The sequence below is a fragment of the Pogona vitticeps genome, chromosome 5 (genome assembly GCF_051106095.1).
Source record: "Pogona vitticeps strain Pit_001003342236 chromosome 5, PviZW2.1, whole genome shotgun sequence".
Taxonomy (NCBI): domain Eukaryota; kingdom Metazoa; phylum Chordata; class Lepidosauria; order Squamata; family Agamidae; genus Pogona; species Pogona vitticeps.
In genome coordinates, this window is record NC_135787.1 from 196,375,667 (window position 1) to 196,394,539 (window position 18,873).

An 18,873-nucleotide genomic window follows, 5' to 3' on the forward strand; every position below is an offset into this window, starting at 1 on the left:
TGTGGTTGGCGGGGCCCGTCCTGCTCCTGCCAGCTGGGGGTATTTGGAGGGTTAGACGTTCGCGGGAGAAATCCTTTGCTTTTGACTCCCCTGAGCCGTGGTCCACCAAACCTTGGAGCCAGGCTCATGACGGCAGCGGGAGAAGGTGGAGCCCCATGGAAAGCGGGGGTTGTGGGGCAGGGCCAGGTGCCAGCTGGGCTCCGTGAGCCCTCCTGAAGCCCAGTCAAGTTGGCAGCTGCCTCCACGGGGGATTCCAACATAAAAGCAGCCTTTGTTAAGTGGGGAAGCCCCATGCATTTCAGAGATGAGATGATGTGGGGGCCGGGGCAGGGAAAAACGGAGTGAATGCTCTCCTCCATGTAGAGGTTGTGTTAACACTGGTAAGGCCGCACCTAGAGTATGGCATCCCATTCTGGCTGCCGCACCTCAAAAAAAGAAATGGTGGAACTGGAAAAGGTGCAGAAGAGAGCGACTCAAAGGATGACGGGGCTGGGGCGCATTCCCTGATGAGGAAAGGCTACAGCGTTTGAGGCTCTTGAGTCTAGAGACAAGGCGCCTGAGGGGGGACATGATGGAGACATCTAAAATTATGCAGGGGATAGATATAAAGTGGAGAGAGGGAAGCTCTTTTCCCTCTCAGGTAGTAAGAGAACCAGGGGACCTCCACTCCAATGGAGGGTTAGGAGAGTGAGGACAGATGAAAGAACATTTTTCTTGACCCAGTATGTTGTTAGTCTGTGGAATGCCTTGCCACAGGATTTGGCCTAGCTGCCTTTAAAAGGGAATTTGACAGATTCCTCGAGGAAAAGTCCATCGCAGGTTACAAGCCATGATGGGGAGGTACAATCTCCAGGTTTAGAAGGAACGTGGTCTCGTGGGCTCCCAGAGGCATCTGGGGGGGCCACAATGAGATACAGGGAGCTGGACTAGAGGGGCCCTTGGCCTGATCCAGCACAGGGATCTTCTTAGGTTCCAACTTACCAAACAGGCTGCATGGAAGTTCAATTAACAGGAAACGTGGCAGGAATTAAATGACCAGCATTTTATTGTTTTGTTTTAATTCAGAAGAGGGTTGGGAATAAGGGGAAAAGAGCAAGACAAAATAGTATGTGCTCTTGGACACAAAGAATACTGTGCAGCTTATTTGATCAAAAAAATCAGGTGCAATAGTGTATTGTGCAAACATCTGTAGAAAGGAACGGGCCCAGAGTCACACGGGACGTTACTGGCCTTTGTTACCTGGCAGGTGCTTCTGAAGCGGCCCATGATGGACAAGACTCTGGGAGAGAAGAGGCCAGGACGGGTTAGCCTGTGACTGAAGAAGCCTCTCCCTCCTCCCCCGCCCGCCGTCCAAAACAGTCTGGACCAAGAGGGAGGGAGGCAGGCCTGCTTTCTCCACCTTGAGGGTCTCTGCCTCCCTGCTGCCTGTCTCTGCAGGCCAGGGCTTCGCTGGAGGAGCCGCTCGCTGCTGGTAGGCTGGGCGCCCCTCGCCTATGAGCCTTGGAGGCCCAAAGAACTGTCCTCCTTTGGGGGCCAGAGAGCAGCAGCAGCAGCAGCAGCAGCAGCAGCAAAAAAAAAAAAGCCCTCCCGCCAGCCGTTGCCTTCCCGGTTTCCCTTGGACCGACAGCCACGCGGCTGCCCTGAAGAGGTCCAGCGGCCCTGGCCCAGCCGGCCGGCTCTCTCGCCGCCAGGATCGCGTGGCGCCCTCGGGACCCCGCCTGCCAAAAGGCGGCCACGGCTGGCTGGCAGCTCTCGCCGGAGCCCCAGACAGGGAACATTCCAGCCGTGGGGAAATGGGGCCAGCACCGGCGCTCCTGGCAGGGACTCCGCCAGAGGAGGGACCAGGGGGGCTGCTTACGCACATGGGTTTCCCAGGCTGTCAACACCTCGGGCCGGTTTCTGGGAAGGGACCTCCGCGGAGAAGCTGTACGCGCGCGCCCGCCTGCCTGCCCTCCTCTCCCCTCGGCCTGCCTGCTGAATTGCGCCACTCTCCCAGCCTGGGTAAGCTGGAGCGGAGCGCCTGTCCTCGTTGAAGGGCTGACGCAAGACCCGTCCCCCCCTCCCGGTCCCGGCCAGGAGAAGAGGGGAAAGCGCTGCTGACTCAGGGCGGCTCTCGCTGCCGCCGTCGCCGCCGCCGCCGCCGTCGATGCCGCCGCCCGCTGCTTTGATGGGGAGTGAGTCATGCCCTGGTTATGTTGAGGAATGCTGCCTGGTCTTGAGAGCTGCCAGTTCGTACATCTGGGGGAGTTCTCCCCCTCCCCCAGGGTTCAATGAATGGGGGCGGTTGGGTGAACAGCTGCTCCCCCCCCCCCCCCGTTAAGCAGGGCTCTGAACTTGGGGAATCGCAGCTACGCTCAGAGGGGGTAGGGAAGCTCTGGGCTGGTTTTGGCGAGGGGAGAAACAGACAGAAGGTCTTGGGTCTTGGACCCTGCTGGTCCTGGTTCCACTACCCCACTCTTCCCACAGGACTCCAGTGATAAACAGCGGGACATGCACCATGGCGCCGGCTCCCCCCCAGGCACCACTCTAACTCCCCTTTACCCTGTGGAAAGGGGACCTACGCCAGGAAAACGGTTTCCCAGCCCTCTTGCAGAGCAGGAAGCCTGCTTCTGGCCTGTATGTTTCCAACCCGCACACACACAATGTATCTCCACACAGCCGGCCCAGCAGGCAGTCATCAGGAGGGGGTGGGGGGGCAGCATTTTGTGCAGGGCTTCTTGGTTTGAACGCCTTTAGCCCCCTGCCAAGCCAAATGCAGATTTCACTGGCCAGGCAAGTTGGGGGTGGGGGAGAAAGGAGCTGTCCCACAGCCCCATCATTCAGCTGTGGCTAAGTGGGGGCCAGATCCCCACCCCAGATTCCTGCCCCATCACATCTACGTCAAACCCGCTTGCCCTTTTAATCTCCCTGGCTTGGCTTCCTTGAAATCTTCCTGCTCCTTTGCCAGAGAAGCTGCCTTGGGCGCTTCACGGTGCTCAGCCAGCTGGTGTCTCCTGAGCCACCTCCAACGCTGCCTCTCTGGCAGCTGCCCAGGTTCCCACCTATCTCTCCCCCCTCCTCCACCTGTGGGGCCAAGGCCATTTCTCCTGGGCCAAGGAATCTGGCATCAGTAAGTAGTTGCTGGGGTGTGTGTGTGGTGCAACAAGCCACATGGGCACAACTGAGGGTGTGGGCAGCAGATGGAGAGAAATCAGACGTGGCTGCAGCCCAGCAAATGGGAAAGGGGTGGGCTAGCTGGAGTCCATACGAAGATCTGCTCAGCTGCAGGAGGGGAAATAGGCATCCTTCAGTCTCGAGGGACTATGGTGACGTGCTCTGTATGGAGGACTTGGAACAGCGTCTACTGTGGCTGAGAAGGCCAATTCGAGAGTGATCATCCCTTCTGCACTGGAGACAAATACAATCTGTCCCCTGCCCAGCTCCCTGGTTTTGCTGCTTTTGTAACTTCCTCTTTGCCTCGGCCTGCTGGACAAGGGTCTCCTCCAATTGGGAGAGGCCGTGATGCACCGTCTGCCTCCAGGCTGAATGCTCAGAGGTCAAGGTTTCCCATCTGTTAAGGGCCATTCCCAAGTCCTTCAGATCCCACTTGCAAATCTCCTTGTATCACAGCTGTGGTCACCCTCTGGGGCGATTTCGCTGCACTCATTCTCCGTACAGGAGATCTTTTGGAATCCGACCGTCAGCCATTCTCACGATGTGCCCAAGCCAACGTAGACATTGCTGTTTCAGTAATGTACACATGCTAAAAATTCCAGCTCATTCTAGGACTACTCTATTTGGAACTTTGTCCTGCCAGGTGATACCAAAAAGGCATTGGAGACAACGCATATGGAACGTGTTCAATTTCCTCTCCTGCCGTGCACAAAGGGTCCAGGACTTGCGGCAGTATAGGAGTGTGCTCAGGACACAGGCTCTATAGACCTGGATCTTGGTGTATGCCGTCAACTTCTTATTAAGCCATACTCTTTTGGTGAGTCTAGAGAACATGTTAGTTGCTTTGCCAATGTGTTTATCCAGCTTGACATCTAGGGAGAGAGTGTCAAGGATTGTTGAGCCAAGGTACACACCAAGTACAATTCTTGTATGGATATGGTAATAGAGGGAGGTGAGTCCTTGCCTTGGCCCATGACTTGTGTTTTCTTCGGGCTGATTGTTAATCCAAAGTCTTGGCAGGCCTTGCTAAAACGGTTCATGAGTTGTTGGAGGTCTTCAGCAGAGTGGGAAGCAACAACTGCATCATCAGCGAAGGGGAAGTCCCGCATGCATTTCAGCTGGACTTTGGTCTTTGCTCTCAATCTAGAGAGATTAAAGAACATTTCATCTGATCTAGACGCCTTCTGTTGCAGTTCCAAAGGCATGCTTCAGCATGACAGCAAAAAAGATTCCAAACAGAGTTGGTGCGAGGACACAACCCTGTTTCACTCCACTTCAGATTTCAAAGGGAGGGGAAAGAGAAGCAGGAAATGAGGAAGTGTAGGTTCTGGTTGTGACCATCTTTATAGCCAGCCTCCCCACCCCCAATACATAGAGTCCAAAACTGCAGGCAGCTGAATGGGTTCATATGAACAAATAAGGAGCGGATATTTTGCAAAGCTTATGGCCCTTCATTGTCTATTTGAGGCCAGCCCTCTCTAAAACTTTGCAACAGGAAAAGCCAGTTCCTCTTGTGCTTAATGTCATGAGGCTTGATCCCTGGCTCCCCTGCATCCCTGACTTCATGCACTGGTGCATTGGCATGACCACACACCTGCCACAGAGGACTGATGGAAAACAAAAGGGTGGCTTGGGAGCAGTAAAGAAGAAGACCCTCCCCTTCCCCACATGTGGCTCATGTGACCACATTAATAGACGGCCATTCTCTCTGTTGGTTAGAAGAGTCTTCTGGGATGTCCAGTGAGGATCCTTGGGAGGCTTGTGTACAGCCTGTTCATGGGTTTCTTCAGCAAAAGAAAGTAAGAAAGAAATGGAGGGAGAGAGGGAAGAAAAGGAAAGGAAAGGGAAAAAAGAAAGGAAGAATATATGGACGGAAGGCAGGAAGAAAAAAAGACAGAAAGAAAGGATGGAAGGAAAGTAAAAAAGAAAGAAAGAAGCAAACCAATGAAGGAAGGAAGGAAATTAATTCATTAATTTGCTCTTAGGCTTTTCCTTCCTTTCCTTCTGTTAACATCTCTCTTAAGGGCTATAACCCTCCCCCTTGCTTCGGACCCTGGGTTTCACTCTGGCTCATGGTGAGGTTTCTGCATGAGGACCCAGGCTTCCAAACCCAAGTGTTTTCCAAATACTGTAAGTCTTGGGAACTATCTGTACTTTAGATTTTTGTTCCAGAGAATAGTGGGGTGGGGGGTGGAGGAGGCTGCAATGTCCACAGGCAACATGAGGGGTCCATCCTCCGTGGATGGCAAAGGAGCCCCCTAACAGGGCTGTCCACCAGACCGTCAATAACCCACCCCCTCCACTCTTCTGGAGTCCTCCTTCGAACTGAAGAAGACGGGGGGGGGGGCTACTGGGGTGCGCGCCTTCTTCCCGTCTGAAATTCTGCTAAAATTACCAAAAAGAAGAAGAAAGATCTTTGCTAATGTGGCGTCTGCACGTCTAAATCAGCACCTGCGATGTTTTGTGACAGGAGCCTCCCGCTCTGACTTTCGTTTTTTCTCTTGGGTGGCGGCCACGCGCGCGCCTTTTCCGGGGGTCAGGTAGGGCCGCCGCCCCCGCCCCCCCAGCCGAATCCCCCCCCACCTCCGGTCACCTCCAACCGCGTCGCGCGGCCCGTTCCTGACGAGGATTCCCTGGCTCCCGCCCAGGGCAGGTGATCTCCCTGGGGCAGGACGCCGGGGCGGGGCGGCCTTCCCCCCCCCCCGCGCGCCGCCGCCGCCGCCCCCCTCCGAATGCCTGCCTTCTTCCCGGGGCTCTGCGCCCTTCCTCGCTCGTTTCTGGCAGGGTCGCCGCCTCCGGGCTCCTGGCTGGGCGGGTGGCCAGCCCGTCGCAGGAGTGGCCGCGGGGGCTTGGCCGGCGTTCCGGCTGGGTTGCTTATCCTCCCCTGACCCGGGGTTGCCGAGGAGACGGCAGCTGCATCTTCCTCTTGGCGGGCCTCCCCGTCTCCTCCCCTCCTCACGTGCAGAGGCCGGGTCGATCCCGGTCTCTCCCCCCCTCCCCCCGCTTGGAGCTGCCCCGCGGTTGCTCGAGGGCTCCGACGGGGCAGCCCAGGAAGAAAGAGGGCGGGAGGGGAGGGGGAGGCAGGCAAAGGTGCAGCTTTGCTGGAGGAAAGCAGCTCCCCACCCCCACCCTCCACTTCTTGCCCCACCCTCTGCAATTATTAAAATGATGGCTGAAGGAATTGGCACAGATGTTTGGGAAGGAAATGAAACTGATGGGAAGAAGGGGTCAGAAAGGTTCTTCCCTTGCCCCGACCAGGGATGAGGGCGAGGCGTGCTGGCGGGGCGGGCGGGGCGGGTGTGTGTGTGCGTGCGTGCGTGCGTGCGCGGAGAAGGTCGGAGGAAAAGAGGCGCTCTATGTTTTCCCAAGCGCCTTCCACAGAGATGGGAAAAGGGGCCCTTTGCGCTAAAAAGAGCCAGGAAAAGGCCGCGGGGTTCAGGATTACACCAGTGCAAGCGCAGGCTGATCCCTCGGATGCTCGAGCTTTTCTGCCATCCCTAACTCTTTCTGGAAGGGACAGATCCTGAAGCTGAGGCTCCAATCCTTTGGCCATCTCATGAGAAGAGAAGACTCCCTGGAAAAGACCCTGATGTTGGGAAAGTGTGAAGGCAAGGGGAGAAGGGGACGACAGAGGATGAGATGGATGGACAGGGTCATCAAAGCGACCAACGAGGCGGTGGCAGACAGGAGGGCCTGGCGTGCTCTGGTCAATAAAGGGGTCACTAAGAGTCAGACACGACTTAAGGACTAAATAACAACTCTTTCTGGGCAGCAGCCTCTCCGACTCTCTCGACATCTGCCAGGAGGGCTTTTGAGCTGACAGCAAAAAAAGAAACTTCAACTCACCGGGGAAAACCGTGAATCTGACTAATTTGGCGAACTGGCTCCTTCTACCTGGTGATGAGCGTAATTAGCGAATCCTTTGTTTGGCGCTGAAGATGGAAAATTCCAACCAGGCTACAAGGAATGGAGCTTGGAACCACGCCCCCCCATGCCCCGCCCCCGCCCCCGCCCCGAATAGTCGGAACTCCCCTCCTACAAGCAGCGAAGACATCGGCCCTGATTCTCTGGGACTCTGGCCTATAGTTTTTCTGCACTAGTCGGGGGTGGGCGCGGCCGGCCAGACTGATGAAGTGAGGTTTTATCCTTGACAGCTTGCGAGTTTTTCTGTTTGTATTTTTAGTGGTTCAATTAAAGGTACCCCCCCCCACACACCCACTCCTGCTTAAGGACTAAGGCTCTTTATGGGATGCGCCAGTTCGCTGCAAGTCCCCTGATTGGGAGAAACGACGCTCCTACTTCTCCTGATGGGCCCTCAAGTAGATTCAGACTTCTGGTAATTTTAGAAGGTTTACCAGCCCCTCCATCGTGTGTGTGCGTGGGTCGCGCTGGGACCCTTCCTCCTCCTGCCGCTAGCCCCGGGGGGCTCAGGCGGGAAGGCAAAGCGGGGCCGCCCAGCCAGCTCCGGGGAGAAAGGTGCAGGCGTGCAGGCAGCCACGAGCGACGGTTCACTCCCAGCCGGCGTCGGGGGGGGGTCGTTTCCCGCTTGTCCTAAATGGGGGGGGGGGTGCGCGCGCAGGAACCGACGTGTTCCACCTAGCAGGGGGTCTGACAATCCCTTCCACAGATGCCCCGTCGGAGGGGCTTTGTTCCAGGCAGCCCTCCTCTCGTCGCCACGTGGGCCAGCCCGCTTGAGGAGCGGCGGGCGGCGTCTCTTTCCAGGGAGGAAGCGCCCCCCCCCAGCCTCCTCGCGCGCGCCGAGAGTCCCCGCCTGCCCTCTGACCGCGTCAGGCAAGCCCACTCCCCTCCTCGCGGCTGCCGCCAGCACAGCGCAGCGCAGCGCAGCGCACCGAGGTCACGGGAGGACTCGGATGGGAGCCCCTCCTTCGGAGCGGAGCCCGGGCCCGAGACGGAGACCCCCCCCTCCCCGCTCCTCCCTCTGCTCTCCACCTTCGGGGGCCGGAGGCGCCTCCTGGGCCCAGCCCCCCCCCGCTTCGCCTTGCCAAGTCAGCGCGCAGCAGCAGCAGCAGCCGCCGCAAGAGCAGCAGCGGGGGGGGGGGGGCGCGGGACCCCGGCAGGTGGACCGCCAAGCCGGATGGAGCGGCTCCCGGAGTGAAGAGCCAGCAGGGGGGGGGGGGGAAGCAGCGGCTTCTGCTCCGACCGCCTCTCTTTCCCCCCCCCCCACCCCCAAAGCCTGGACGCACCCTCCGGGTAGCAAGAGCGCGGGGCGCAGCCGGGGGACTCCCAAGGCCCCAAATCCCGGATTCGGCGGGCCCTGCCGCCTGGGCAAGGCGGGGAGTGCGCCTTCTAAGGAGGAGCTTTCTGAAGCTCTCGCAAGAGGGCGCTGGGGAGCAGAGGGGGGAAAGAGGATTCCTTACTGAGAGGCGGCGCCCCCCCCCTTTCCGGCAAGGAGTGGACGGTGGTCCCTCAGGCCCAGCACCAAGAGCAGAAGCGGGTCCCATCGAGGTGACTTAGGCCGCGTCTGTTTGTAGAGGGGGGGGTCTCTCTCAGGGGTGGGAGGAGAGGCTGCAGAGTCAAGCGGTTTCGAATTCCTCTCCCGTCGATGTGGGTCGCGCTGCCGCTCCCAAACGCACTCAGCCCCAGGGAGATGTGGGGATTTCCCTCGCCCAGGCACACTTCATCAACCCTGACCCGAGAAAACCCGGGGGCAGCTTCTCCTGATCTTCGGTCGCAGGCGCACGCCGGCCCGTTGCCCGCGCTCTCCTCCCCCCCCCCCCCAATGCACTCCCTTGCCAGCAATGACGCGCCAGTTTTGAACGCCCAGGTTGGCTTCCCCAGAAACTCCAGGTAAAGGCTGGCAAGGGAAAGAGGCGCCTCCCTCTCCGCTTCCCCTGCCTGCCGCCGCCTTAGAAACCCACTGCATTGCAGGCTTGGTCAGCTTTCACAGTCGGTTGCCCCCTAAGTGCCGGGGGGGGGGGGACCACAGGGCTGCCTGGCCCTCAACCGCGCTGATGGGTCCATGGGGTCCCTGCCAGATTCGGATCTCCCTGTTTGCCTCTCTGCCTCTCCTTCTCTGGCCATTTGTGACTTGGGCAGCTTTCCTCTCCTGAGCACAAAGTGTTCTGCTGAGGGCAGGTTGACCCCCCCCCCCGCCAAGGATCCACCGCCGTGGACCGAAGCTGCTGTTTGTTCCGGCCACATGAACAGAACAGAAAGGAGAAGAGACCAGGGGTCTCCTTTTAATAAGTTACCAGCTTCCGTGGGCTCATGACCTGTGCCGGATTTAATGTCAAGAGAGGTAAACAAAAAGCCCAAAGCCAACCAAACCTGGCACGCTAAAGTGGGAGGCAGCCTGCCTGTTCACCACTGAAAACCCGCACTGCCTGCCATTCTGTTTAACTCTCTCTCTCTCTCTCTCTCTCTCTCTCTCTCTCTCTCTGTGTGTGTGTGTGTGTGTGTGTGTCTGTGTGTGTGTGTCTGTGTCTGTGTGTGTGTTTGAGAGGGGGGGGCACAGATAGTTAAATAGAATGGCCACCAGTGCAGGTTTTCACTGGTGAACTCAGGAGACCGATGGGACTGTTCCACCCAGGTAGCCTGACTCTGCCTTGGTTGCTTAAGTTCCACCAGCATCTCATGGTTGGGGGGAGGGGGGAGGGAGGCACCTGATCCCACCCCCAAATCTCCCTTTCCTGTCCACTGCCTCTCCCAATGGCTTCTCCCCCAAAGCCCTTCAAGCCACCTGCCCAGCCCCAGCAAAGCAAACACTCGCACCAGTTCAGAAAGCACCAGGTGTTTATAAAATATAAATAGTCTTCCAGATGTAGAAAGAAGAGCAAAATCATCAAAAACGTGTCACAATCACAAACAGATGTGCAAAAATAAATACAGTGATGACTTTTCACATAAAAGGTGCCCGGAGGAAGGAGGAGGAATTTATTTGGTTTTTCCTATAAGCCTGCCACAGGTGGCCCGTCCTCCTCCTCTCGGAAGGGAACCTGCCGGCCCAGCACCTGGAGCATCCCTCTTCCCTGGGTGGGGGGCAGCAGCGGCAGGAAGGCTGGCACCCCAGGGGGCTGTTAAGAAGCCCATGCAGGGCCAAGCCTGGGAGATGGAGCAGGAAGTGCTGGGGGTGGAGGAGAAGCTGGGGATGGGCTCCTCCACTTCCCACGACCCCCCCCCCAAGGTACAGGTACCGCAAAGGAAGCTTCCAGCTGGGCTGAGTCAGAAGTGGGAACCTCCTCCCCCCCCCCAGCAGCAGCTGAGGGTAGGGTAGGGTAGATTGCCCTCCTGGAGCAGCTCCCCTCCAATAAAACTAAGGCAAAGTGGACCCAAAGGAAAAAAGACAAAATCCCAAACTGACAAGCGGGTTGTGCCTTTATTAGGATCAACCGCAAAAGCCCCAGACATGGCAAGCTTTGGAGTTTCCTAGACTCTTCAAGGGGCTAATGGGTTAAAACCTATGACAAGGGAAGTGGGCCCTTGGGAGGGAGTTTTATGGCAGATCTTGTTGGCAGCCTAGAACAGCCACCCTAGCTTGTGGGCTTTGGAGCCCCGGTTTTGGCATGAAGCCGGTAAAGAGTTCTGAAGGGTTCACCCTTCCCAGTACAGGTTGGGTGTCGGCAGCTCCTGTGGCTTTCGGGTTTTGCTTCACTCCTTAAGCCCCTGGCCTTGGGAAAGATAGACTGGACTGCCTTTGGGAGGGGCTGCTCTGCCGTCCAGGCAGGATGCCGCCCATTTCTCACCTGGAGAGGACCAGCCAAGGGCAGGTGGAGGGAGGGAGGGAGGGAGGGAGACGCCAGCCCACTGGGTCTCCCAAGACCCTTTTCCTGGCCCCACTTCTGCCCCACTTTTCCTTGTGAGTGAGAGGCCTTTATGGATCCTGTGGAGCTACCTTAGTTTCCCTCAGAGAGCCCTGCTCTTTCACTGATGAAGGAAAAGCTTTTCGTCTCTGCTTACAGGAGACTAAGGCCCCACCGTCACCCTCCAGCCCCAGGAAGCCTGCTGGGGTTGGCTGTGGGAGCAGAGGCTTTGTTTTCTGTCGAACAGAAAATGGGGAATGGCTGAGGGCCCCTTCTGTGTGGCTGGGGTCGGTTTTGAGTGGAAGGAGGGCCGGGGTGGGAAAACTGTTGGGCACCCTTCCGCTGACTCCCCTCGGTTCATGGTCTCTGGAAGCATTTTAAGGCACGTGCCAGGAGAGCCCTGGAAGGGCGCTTCAGCCAGTCTGGGTGCACAGAAAGCTCCCTGCGGTTCTGTAAGTCGCAACATGACTGCCTCCCATTTAATCCAGGAGCAAGATTGGGGCCAGGTTGGCTCCCAGCCCAGTTCCCCTGCCCCTAAAACCTAAACTAGACCTTTCCTTTCCCCCCTCCCCATATGTAGCCCTTCCCCCCATGACGCCCCCCTACCCGAAGTCCTCCATGGGTGTGTGTGTGTGTGTGTTGCTACTGCTGCTGCTGAAGTGGGGGTCCTCTCTGGCCTGCCATTCTCCCCTGCTGCAGCCCTTGACTTCCCCGTGATCAAAAGAAAGCCATTTTCATCTGGCATTCAAGATCCATCCACCCAGGGCCCCCCCGTCTCCATGACACCGAGACTGAACTGCCCCAGGAAGTGCCAGAGACCCAGACTGGCCCACCGAGGAACAGTACAGGGCTGTGAAAAATGGAGGTCCTGCTGCTGAGAACAGGGGAGGTGTCCCTTGCAAGTTGGAGTGTTTCTCTCCTCTCACAACAAAGGCACTGCTTTTGCTGAAATCACTCCTGAGCAAACCCCACCCACCCACCCACCCACCCACTCAATGCAGCCCCCAACCCCAGTTGTGTCAAGTGTCTCCAGGGATGGCGGCATCCAGGAATACCATTCTGGCACCAAAGGCAACCTCAAATGATACCAAAGTCCATAGATTGGCCTGGGATGCCATTTGGAAGTGCACACACCTTTGTGACTCTGTTGCTCACAGGTGGGTTTTTGCTACCGACCCAGAGGGGACCGAGGCCTTTGCTTCTGGCACGGGGCCTCACCCCGTTTGTGGGAAAGGCCTGACGGGGCCCGGCCTACCTCGCCCAGAGCCTCTCCCACCAGAGAGAGGCGGTGCAGCAGCGTTTGCTCTGCTCCTAGCAGTTCTGAACGTGGTCCAGATACTTGGCAACGCTCAGCAGGCACTTCTGGAGCCGGTCCAAAGTCACCACGGCCGTGGTGTAGGGGGAGATGGCCAGCAGCTCCGTCAGGTTGCCCAGGGCTTCGGCCCGGGAAGGCCCGTGGATGGGGCAGCCGAGGTGAGCGGCCAGCAGCCGCAGCAGGCTCTGGAGGTTCTCCACGTCGTTAGCAATCTGGGCCACGGGGGCCTCCAAAGGCAGGCTGGAGAGGACCTGGTGGAAGACCTCCAGGGCCTCATCCATAGCCTCCAGGCTCTCCACAGGCAGCGCCCCAGGGATGAAATCCAGCCCATGGATCTTCAGGCTCAGCGGAGGGAACTGGACATGGGCAAGAGAGAAAGGACAGAGAGTGAGGGGACGGCCCAGCCCTTCCCTCGGGAAAGTCTTCACCAGGAAGGAAGGAAGGAAGGAAGGAAGGAAGGAAGGAAGGAAGGAAGGAAGGAAGGAAGGAAGGAAGGAAGGAAGGAAGGAAGGAAGGAAGGAAGGAAGGAAGGAAGGAAGGAAGGAAGGAAGGAAGGAAGGAAGGAAGGAAGGAAGGAAGGAAGGAAGGAAGGAAGGAAGGAAGGAAGGAAGGAAGGAAGGGAGGGAGGGAGGGAGGGAGGGGGGGAGGGAGGGAGGGAGGGGAGGGAGGGAGGGAGGGCAATTTTGAATTGGGAGGAAAGCCAGCATGTTTTCACCACCCGCACACCCTTGCACTTTGGCTAACTGCCTCAAGGTGTGGTGCCAAACTAACTGGCACATATTTGGGTCACTTGTGCCGCAGAGGGCTACCCAGCTTCAGCAAACCTGTCCGCTCTCCATTGGCCAATTTCTTTGGATCGAGGAGATGGAGCTGTTTTCCACTGAGTGTGGTTCTCACACATTCCATCAAGAAGTCCTGGAAAGTGGGGGGGGGGGGAGTGGATGCACATGGCACTCTCTTTGATATGTTTCTCAATGTTGTTCGAGACAGGGAAGCCAAATGGACTCTCTCTGGTGAGGGTGGGGAAGGACCTCAAGATGGCCGGGACTGCCCGGAAGCCACTCAAAAATCACCTCCAGTTCTCACCTAAGAAGGTGGACCTTGGCCTCCCCAGCCGCTGGCACCTCGGAGGGTGTGAGGGGCTGCAGATGGTTTGCAGGCAGTGATCATGGATGTGCCACCTTTATGGGGCAGGCGGGATCATGCTGGTAGACTGGACTAGTGACACCAGCATGGAGTGCACAGTTGGGGTCTACCCTTTATGGTCTGCAGTGCCCGCGCCAGTTTGCAAATACACCAGAGTAAACCTAAGCAGCACGGGGTGGGGGCTACTCTCAAGGGGTGCAGAGGGAAGCAGCAGCAGGAGGTGGCCCCACCCCCCTCTCCAAAGGGATGAGCGCAAGCACTCCTGGGGTACTTACCTGGTGCTCCTGGATCCTGGCCACAATGGTCTTGGTGAGACTTTTAGTGTCAGCGACCAGCTTGTCGACTTTCACGGGCCGGCTATAGAAAAGGGGCAGTGAGACCCACAGGAACCCACACAAGGAGAAATGGGGGAAGTGCATCTTTCCTGCAGTCCCTGTACAGGAGAAGAGAGAAGCAAGGAAGTTAGAAGACAGAGAACCGCCTTTTAGGGAGAAAGGTGGGATAAACATATTTTAAAGAAAGGAACAAAAACCAACCATCCAACCTGTCCAGAGTAATTAGCTGCCCCCTGGGCCAAAGGGGTCTTGGAGGACCAGCCTTGTCAATTCAGAGGAGGGAGCCCTCTCAGGGGGAGGGGGAACAGAGGGTCAAAGGGCTTGCACCTCCATCCCAATCCATGGTCTCAAATGAGGGCTTAGGGGCATTCTAGCTAGCTGGGGGTGGTGGTCGAGGCAGCTCTCTAGAGTTGGGTAAAGGCTATCCGAGGCCAGTCATGGAGGGGAACATGGGGTAGGTGGTGGTGGTGGTGGGAATGGCTGAGGACGGTCTTTAGGCTTCCAGGCAAATATCTCACTGAGCACTCACTCCTCAGATGAAAAAGCACAATACATTCACTTGGCAAATAGAATCTCTAAGCCCTTTCCTTTGCATCCATTGTTTTCTGACCAAACAGAATTACCAGTAGATTAAGCTAGGAGGGGCCTCTGAAGGCACCATCAATCCTGGGGATGTGGGAGTCCTTAAATGCTTAGAGAGGCACTGGCGGATTTCACTTTGTCTCACCTTATTGGCAAGGGTGGACAGGCCAGCAGGCAAATAAACGAGGAGGAGGAGGAAGTAAAAGAGGGCCCTTAAGAGCAGAGCAAGAGCAGAGCCCTGCACAACCCACGCCTTCCAGTCACTGTTCCTATCTCGTTTTTGTCTCACGGCTTTTGATGGCCAAGGCTTCTTTGAGAGAATTCATACTCTCACAGAACTAACTGTAGATCCAGAATGGGGCCCCTAGAAGGGTCATTGAACCCAACTCCTTGCTCAGACAGGAAATCCACAGGTAAAGCATGCTTGACAGGTAGCCTTCCAACTTCTGCTTAAAGACCCCCAGGAAAGAGCCTGTCTCCATCCTTCCAGAACTGCCCAGCCCCCTATCAGACAACGCTTAAGTGTGAAGAGGTTATGGATCTCCTTCCTCATCATGTGGATCCCAGTGTGGAGTCTCACAACATGGGTAGTTAAGGAGGGGACCCACGTGGAGCCTGGAGTGCCCCATTTCCTCCCAAGGTGGCCTGCTCAGAACGGACATCCTCACCAAGGGCTACTTGCTCAGCATTTGGGATAGGGGCCCAACCCTGATTCTCCTCCTCAGCTGAGAGAGCTTCCTCCTTCTGCTCTCCCAACAGCTGCCATGGTGGGCAAGAGGGTCTGGAAAAGGAGGGGGGATCCACATGGCCTGATTTGTGGACCAGTGAGGCCAGCCCAGGCACCGAGAATGTCCAAATGGGGTGTGTGATGGAGGGCTCGTTTCCGGCTTCATTCCCTTGGATTTTAGCCTCATTCCTTCCACCAAATGAAACCTCTCCAAATGTTCACAATCTGCCAGACATCACTGTGAGAGCAGGGATTTTCCTGATGAAAGGAGTTCAAATCCTGTCTGAGTCCCAGCCTGGTCCATGTGTGGCTTGTCAGCCTAGACCAGTGATGGCGAACCTATAGCATGTGTGCCACAGCTGGCAGACAGAGCCCTCCCTGTGGGCATGGAAGCCATAAGTCACCATCAAGAAATACTTACCCATCCTCCAACCCCAGATTTCGGCACTCCCCTCTGCTGGTGCAGTGGTCCAGCAGAGGGGTGCAATGGTGACCATTAGCAGTCTAGCCCAATGGGGGATTGGAGGACTGGTAAGTATTTCTTTGTTAATACCACCCACAGGAAAAAAACAAACAAGCATTTAACCCTTGCACTGCAGGAGCAGTTGTTTTTTCTAAACTAAAACCTCAGTATTCAGGTTTTAATTGCTGTGTTGGCACTTTGAAATAAATAAGTTGATTTGGTGTTGCAGTTTGGGCACTCGGGCTCAAAAAGGTTCACCATCACTGGTCTAGACTCTAGAGGCTGGGTCAGATCTTCTGCTGAAGGTGCCTCTGGAGAAAGGAGCTGCAGCTCACATAAGCTTTTGCCAAAAAGAATGAAGGAGTCTCCAAGGCCCCCAAGGGCTTCTTTAAAAATGGATGGTGGAGGTTGATACCTCTCTTAGACCCTGAACCTCTCACAACCCATGGCTGCTTTCCAGCCCTACGGGACCCATGCTGAGGCCAGGCAGACTTCTCCACCGATGGGCCTTCCTTCTTGCTTGGGCAGAGGGAGGCACCCGCTGCCCTCCCCTACCCGCACCCACCCCATCCACAGGAAATTCCTGGCAGGTGTGTGTGCTTGGCACCCATAGCCTCAGCAGGGCAAGGCTAGCCAGCCGCCCATGGAGAAATGCGAAGGCACCCGATGCAATTAGAAATCGGAGAACTGAATTTGTTTACGAAACTCAGCCTGTGCATGGCATTAAGGGGCAGGAGAGCCCGTCGACCAGCAGCAGGAACACCGAGGAGACAAACAGGAAACACCTCCTGGAAATGCCGGTTGCCCTGCTTGGCACCAGCCGTTACACCCAGGAGGAGATGCCAGGCCCAGCACCTCACTGGCGCGCAGGCCTCCCACGTCCAGGAGGCTCCGACGCGGCAAAGGTGTTCCCCACGGAGAGAGCCGGCCCGGCGCCGACCGAGGCCTCCTGCAGTCTCTCCTCTCAGCAACCACCCAAAAAGAGGCGGAACGGAGGCGGCTCGGCGAACACCAAGGGCCTGCGGCGGAAGAGACGCTTCTTCCTCCGGCTCTTGCCAAGCATCGTGGGCAGCCGCGGCAAGGGCCTTCCCTCCCCCCACCCACCACTCCACCACCCCCTGCCTGGAGGGCAAAGGGCGACAGGGAGCCGGCCCGCGGCCATCCCGCCCCGCTCGACACGCGCCCGCGGTTGCGTCAGCGTGGGCAGAGAAAGAGCGCGCTCGGCCCCACGTCCAGGCCCGCGCCGGTCTCCGCCAGGACTCCCGAGTGACCCAGCAGCCTCTTCCAGGAACCCCGTGCACCGGGGATGCCAAGGCCACGCACACGACCGGCGCTCCGAGGCGGCGGGCCTGCGCCCACCTGGCCGGAGGAAGTCCCGGGGACCTCAAGGGGCCTTGCCCGAGCTGAAGCCTGGTGTTGGGGGACACCGGAGGCCCCGTCGGCAACAGGCGGAGCACGGAAGCGGGGCGCTGTTCTCCGAAGGAAAGCGACCAAGGCCACCACGCACCCCAGGGCCGAGGGCGGGCAGGGCGCGGCAGAAGGTCGCCCGGGCTAGCTCGCGAGCCCCGCCGTCCGCCTAGGCGCTCTGCCCGGGCCAGGCGGCTCCCGGCCTCACGAAGTTCCCCGGGCTTGCGGCCCGCGTGCGCCCCGGCCCTCCGCCTCTGGACGTGAAGGCTTCTCCGGGGTCTGGAGACTGGGCGGTGGGCTGGCCATCCGAAGTCGCTCTGCCCGTGCTTCTGCCAAGCACCCTCCGGGGCCGACTCAGGGTCTGCTCTTACCCTCGCCCATCCCCGCTTCCTAATGTCTCTCTCTCCCCGCCCCCACCCTAGGTCTGATGCTACGGCAGATGCCGGCCCGGCCTGGAGAAAGGTGCTGGTCGGGGAGGCCGGACGGACTCGGGAGGGGGCGCACCGGCAAAATCGCCCGGTCTCTCCCCCTCGCGAGAAACCGAAGTTAGCGGAAGGGGCCTCCTCCGGCAGGTTGCGCGGGAGCCTGGCAGAGAAGGGGCAGCCAGCGAGGGGGCGCGGGACCCCTCTTTTCCGCCCATAGCCCCCTGCCCTGCACCTCTGGAGTGGGAGTAAGAATGGGGGGCACCAGACCGGCCGCCGGGGGACCCCTGAGGAAGGACCTCAGCGCCGGCCTTTGGAAAGGCGGCAAGCAGGGAAGAAGTGAAGGGTTTCTTGAAAGGCCGGCCAAGCTTCCGGAAGGTCCTCCGGCAGAGGCCCCGCAGGCAGGGGCCCCCTCCCTCGTCTTCCCAGCTGTTTCCTTCTTTTCTAAACCCAGGGGGGCGCGGAGCCCCGTGGTGTCACCTGGTAGGAGGAGGCCTTGGGGCAGCGGCTCTCTCCATGCGCTCAGAGGCACTGCTCCCGGGGAAAAAGCCCTTCTTCCGTTCAGCCCCTCTGCCCAGCGGGGCATAGGCTGGCGGCTGCCACCTTCTCTTCGCCCACCTCCCGGACGAGCATCACCTCACCAGGCACGCGCGCACAGCTCATCTCTCGGGGTCGGGGGGGGGATGACTCACCACCCTTTTTCTCCCTCCCTCCCTCCTCCTCCTCCTCCTCCTCCTCGGTTCGCCGCCGCTGCTGTGACGCCTCGGGTCTCACCTCCGCTGGGCCTCTGCAGCTCCATCGCAGCCGGGACCCTTTTATATCACCGTCCCGGCTGAAAGTTGCACAACGGGCCGGGCCATCCCAGCAACACCCCCGCCCCGCCCTCCCGCGGTCTCTGGCAGCCGACGGAAGAAGCTGGTTGAGACGAGACACCCCATGGCACACCCACCCGTCGAGGGAGGGAGGGAGGGAGGGAGGGAGAACGGGACACTCCCCCCTCGGGAGGGGAGTGGCGGCAACGGCTTTGGGGTCTTTTGCCGGACATCAGAGGGCACCAGGCCGAGCGGAGGGCGTCAAGGCAAGGCAAGGCAAAGATGGTTGCGCCCGGGACTGGCGACGGGGAGAAGGGCCAATCTTTCGGAAGAGAGCAGAGCCCGGGCGAGGCCAAGCTCCCCATTCCTCGCTCCCGGGACCAGAATGAATCCCCTCCAGGTTGCCCAAACCCCTCTCCGGGGTCCCTTCGCTGGCAACGGGGCGAGACCCCTTGGTCTCCCGAGGAACGTTGGCTGACTCGTCTTTCTCTTGTCCTCCTCGCGTAAGCCGCCCTTCTGGAAACAGGAGGCGTACGAAGAACCTAATTGGATAAAATTACTGTTTGAATGCAGGCGTAGCGAGACGAGCTACAAGAGAAGAAATAATTGGATCTGCCACCAGGTGCCTACTTTTTTCGTCCGTCCTCCCCTCTCCCTGCGGAAGAAAACTATTACACCTAACGGGATTCCGGGTTCCGGGAACCTCCGGCTAAGACGTCTCCTGGTTTCGTTTGCTCGGTTTCTGCCCGCA

The 18,873-nt window shown here is 58.4% G+C and overlaps 1 protein-coding gene across 1 annotated transcript; it reads right to left on the reverse strand.

Annotated features, from left to right (window-relative positions):
• Window positions 1–11,910: 11,910 nt before the first annotated feature.
• LEP (leptin) lies at window positions 11,911–15,572 on the reverse strand. The gene is made up of 2 exons (XM_020803774.3): window positions 13,650–15,572; window positions 11,911–12,584 (listed from the first exon to the last, which is right to left on the reverse strand). The coding sequence occupies exons 1-2, from the start codon at window positions 13,881–13,883 to the stop codon at window positions 12,225–12,227; spliced, it is 594 nt and encodes a 197-aa protein (XP_020659433.3). The 5' UTR covers window positions 13,884–15,572; the 3' UTR covers window positions 11,911–12,224.
• Between the last annotated feature and the right edge of the window lie 3,301 nt (window positions 15,573–18,873).

Excerpts from the sequence above, each read along its gene's own strand:
- LEP (XM_020803774.3), bottom strand. The coding sequence starts at position 13,883 with ATGTTTATCCCACCTTTCTCCCTAAAAGGCGGTTCTCTGTCTTCTAAC. Across the intron at positions 12,585-13,649 it reads CCAGGATCCAGGAGCACCAG|TTCCCTCCGCTGAGCCTGAA; the intron begins GTAAGTACCCCA and ends GCCCATGTCCAG.